This window comes from Scomber scombrus, chromosome 2 (genome assembly GCF_963691925.1).
Source record: "Scomber scombrus chromosome 2, fScoSco1.1, whole genome shotgun sequence".
Taxonomy (NCBI): domain Eukaryota; kingdom Metazoa; phylum Chordata; class Actinopteri; order Scombriformes; family Scombridae; genus Scomber; species Scomber scombrus.
In genome coordinates, this window is record NC_084971.1 from 24,797,764 (window position 1) to 24,802,387 (window position 4,624).

The 4,624-nt window shown below is 39.8% G+C and overlaps 1 protein-coding gene across 1 annotated transcript in view; it reads right to left on the minus strand.

The window, feature by feature from the left end:
- Positions 1-4,624, minus strand: part of gatb (glutamyl-tRNA(Gln) amidotransferase, subunit B) — a 17,260-nt gene continuing 12,636 nt past the window's right edge. The window contains exons 11-13 of the mRNA XM_062434127.1: positions 737-815; positions 476-610; positions 1-375 (exon numbers count right to left, since the gene is read on the minus strand). Coding sequence (XP_062290111.1) covers positions 250-375; positions 476-610; positions 737-815 — 340 coding nt within the window. The 3' untranslated portion in view covers positions 1-249. The remainder of the gene's footprint in view (positions 376-475; positions 611-736; positions 816-4,624) is intronic.

Consider the following 4,624-nt stretch of genomic DNA (forward strand, 5'->3'; position numbering starts at 1 on the left):
TACAGATAACAGCTGTTGTCCAGTGAACACATTTTACAGTTTTTACAGAATGTTAATCTCAGAGAGTACAGATGGTCGATTTTTTTATCAGCTCACAGAAGACCAAGTATCATTTATATGACATGATTACTCTGAATATCTGCATTTTCACACAGAAAACACCAGCAACTTGTCTCTTGTTGTTCATAACATGTCATAATTCGACTCTCAGTCTGTGATGTGGCTGGGTCTCTAAGACCAGCCCGACATTCATGATGTCTTTTCCTGCAGAATCGTCCGCACCAGAACTGGATCAGCTCGGCCTTTGGTTTCTTTCTGAACCAGTCCCATCAGCTTGTTCAGAACCTTCTTGTTCCCATTTCTGATGGCTTGAACCTATGAAGAGAGACAGCAATAATACAAATTTAAAAAAACATCTTAAACATGCAATAATAATAGATATATTGCCTATGAGATCTTGCATTTGAGCTCTCACCTCATCAGGATGTGAATCCACTATGTTCTGGCAGATGCTGTGCAGCTGTGCAGTGTCACTAACAAGTCCCAAGTCCTGCTCGTGGATGATCTGTGGGGCCGTCTTGCCTGATGACCTCCACATCTCCTGGAACACCTGAGAGCAGGAAGGCACCAAAGAGGACACAGGTGAGAACAGGAATACAAACGAGCTCTAGCTGTTGTGGCTGTATTGAATGACAGATAGAAGGGGATGATTGCATGGTCGGTGCAGCTGACTGGCCTGCTTGGCAACCGAAGAGGAGATGTGTCCCATTTCCTGGAGATCCAGCAGTTCGGCGAGGGCTGGAGGAGAGACTGGGCTGAAATCAGATGAAGGGATCATTTAATTACAATTTAATAGATGGACTGAAGAATTAGAGATATAAACAAGGAGGGAGAGAGATTGAGAAAGAGTGAGAGTGTCAGACTGAAAGGACGAAAGAGTCTATCAACATTTGTGATTTGACTGTAATGTGTTTCCAGTGTCTGCTTGTTTATTCCCCAGGCTACCAGACAAACAGGTTAGAGTGCACAGTAAACCAGATAATCCATCTCCTCCAAACATGGCCTTGACTCTGGAAAAACAGATAAAAAGTATCCATCCTTACAGGCACGCCTCGGTTTGGCCGAGTGTTTATATGTCAAATAGAGAACCCTAATTATATTTATGTTTTCAAATCTTTCACATTCTTTAACATGACATTAATGTAGACCCGGTGAAATATTTCACAAATCTGTCATCGTCCTGTTGCCATCCTGCCACAAATCTGCCACTGGACCTGCAGTGAGTTTCCCCACTCAGGCAGCCGCCAGCAACTTTTCTGAGGAGAAAAATCTTGGAAGAGTGACTCGTCTCAGCTGGTGGAAGCATCCGGACGAGCTTTTAATGACATGTCTGGAGTTATATCTCTCTGGCTGTCGGACCATTATGTCTCCCCAGTTTCTTATTACATTTATCCTATTCAGAGGCTTGGAGTCAACAGGGTCAAACTAGTTTTGGGCAGACTCCACAGTACAGACAAAGCAGACCTTTTACTTGATACCCAAACTGCCAGTTATCTCCTTCTCCATTAACTCTAATTTAGAGCTGCAACCACTAGTTGATGAATTGATAACACATAAAATGCAACTATTTGGGTAATCAAATAATAATTTCAGTAATTTTTCATGCAAAAATGCCCCAATGTGCTGGTTTAAGCTTTTTAAAATGTGGTCATTTCGTGTTTTTCTTTGTCATGCATGATAGTAAACTGGTTTTGGACTGTCGGTCAGACAAAAAGACATTTTTCACTATTTTCTGTCTTTTCCCCCCCAATTTCTTTATTTGTTTTTTGTGGCTTTGGGGTTGAGCTCACAGCACAATCCCTGTCAATTATGTATCATATATTTTGGTGTTTTCTGTCTGTGCAAATAAAATAAAAAAATCTGCAGAGTAATCGATAATGGAAAAAATCTTTAGTTGCAGGAATTATTAGCCCTACTCAAAATGTTTCTTTAAGTATGTATGAGTCTGAGGTTCTCTTCCATGCCTGCAGCTTTTGACAGTCCTGCTGGCTGCTCTTTGTTTGTCTTTAACTCTCCTCCTTTCAACTAAAGCAAATGCAACATTATGCATAAATAAACACCAGCTACTTTGAGGTTCACTCGTACACAAACACTTTGCAACAGTCTGGTAGATAAAGTAAAACTCACAGCAGTTGCGCTGACATCAGTCCATTACTTTCTTTGGTTCATACTTCATCTAATGACTCACCATGTTTCATTTTAAGGAATTATCATAAAACTATATTACTAAGAAATGGACTCATCAGGCTGAAATGAAGTTTCAACAGTCGTGATCTTGCGACTGACCCTCAATCACAGCTTCACAACTATAACTCAAATGCATCCCACCACTCTCTTTTTTCCTTTAGCTGCAATCTCAATTAAACTGCAATTTTAAGAAAATTGCCAAAATAAAATGAATGTCTGTTTTCTGACATAAACAGAAACAGTAGGAGACTACTGGTGTTATTTTCTCATCACCAGTGGTTAAATGGGCAGCATTGTGTGTGTTTTTGAATCACAACTGTGAAAGGAACCATGGCAACTTCTTTTTGCCAGTAAATATCGAAAAGACTTCATTCAATTTTTGGAGTGTTTTGGAACATTTACGTAACCCAACATGTTCCAGCTCATAGCCCTTCAGCAGTGAGAGAGATCAAAATAACATCTTCCCCCAAAAAGCTAATGATGTCACAAATGTAATTGGATTTGTCAAAACAGGCTTTCTCTCTGAAGGGCTGTCAGGACTGTCACAGGAGCTCTTATGAACTGGATAATGGTATATGGCATGTGATGGTCTAATCAGTATTTGTGAACATTGAGAATCTAATAATCCTTGTTGTCAATCACACTAGAGTATGGCGTGGAAATGTTTCATAAAGAATGAGAGACAAAGGAATAATGCTATCTAACTAAGGATTATGTGCCGTCATTGTCACCCCAGACACTGCAGCCTGGCTATAAAAATATTCTGCACACTATATAGCACAGAATAAAAATCTATATTTTCCTGGCAAAATGCTCATTAATGCAGTGCAAATCATCTTGGGGAATTGAGAGGAAACAGTTCAATAACTTGGATTTTAGTGCTATGTCATACTGGGCCAAGAACAACTGAGAGTTAGTATATGTTAATGTGTGTCGATGAAGTCCCGAAATTAGACTCCATTTTTACTGAAGTGAGTTTCTTGTCATGATTCTTGTTAATTTATATATTTGCTTCCACTTAATTCAGAAGATAGCTACTTATTGCATTTATTTGCTTAGTGAATAAAGTATTTTTAGGATACTGAGTCTGATTTTATTCAATATGATAATGCATATAGAAATGTCATTAAAACAGACCTCAGTCAGATGCACACTAATCTGGGTGTTGACTTTTGATGACCTTATAAGACATCCATGCAAAATCTTTATACTGTCTCAAAAACACCTCTAAACTCTTCCCCTCTCTCTAACACTGTCAAAGATGCAGAGAAACTTGTCAAAGCCTCTATCTCCTCAAGACTGAACTGCTGTAATACGCTCTCCTGGCAGGAGTATCTAGACCAGTGGTCTCCAACCCTGCTCCTGGAGAGCTACTGCCCTGCATGTTTTAGGTATCGCCTCACTCTAACTCGTTATCAAGCAGCTGAGGCTCGTCAAAGGGCTTGATAACGAGTTGATTATTAGAATCAGGTGTGTTAGAGTGAGGAGATACCTAAAAAATGCAGGGCAGTAGCTCTCTAGGAGCAGGGTTAGAGACTACTGATCTAGAAGCTCTGGTGCATTCAGAGCAGTGCTGCCAGGATCCTGATGAGAGTTGCGAAAACCTCAACATACAACATCAATTCTGTTTTCATCGCACTGGCTCCCTGTCTCCTTCAGGGTTGACTACAAAGTCCTGCTACTCACATACAAATCCATCAGCAGACATGAGCCTCCCTACCTACAGGAACTGATTATTACCACAAACCTCCACCTGCACCTTCAGATCTGCCAGCTGCTTGCTCCTCCGGGCCCCCAGTACTTAGCTCTGCACCATGGGGGATCAAGCCTTCTGCTCTGCTGCACCACGCTTGTGGAACAGCTTTCCTAACCATCTGAGAGCGGCACAGACCCTAGACTCTTTTATAAAAGGCCTAAGTATCTTTCTATTCAGGAATGCTTTTTCATCTTAACTTTTATTATTATTTTATTTTGTCTTCTATGTTATTAATACTGTAGCACTTTGAATTTTATTATGAATGAAAAGTATGGTACAAATTAAATGTAATATTATTAATATTATTTATTAGATGCAGAGCATTGCGTTAGCTCAGGCATAACACTGAAGATGCACTTGTATTAGCTAATTGGCATCAGCTGCTTCATTCATGCTTCACAATCACTGACTCGTTTATCAGCTACTTGACTACCAGATGACTAATTACATCCAGTCTTATTCATACAGGTGTAATGGATTATAACTTGACACTTCTCACTATTTCTCTAATATTTCCTGTAACCACCATAACCTCCTCCTTTTGTGCTACATTTTCAAATTGTTGATTAAATTAAGATTTATTGTTCAGGTGTGTGTGTGTTTTTTTAAAAGGGGGATTAG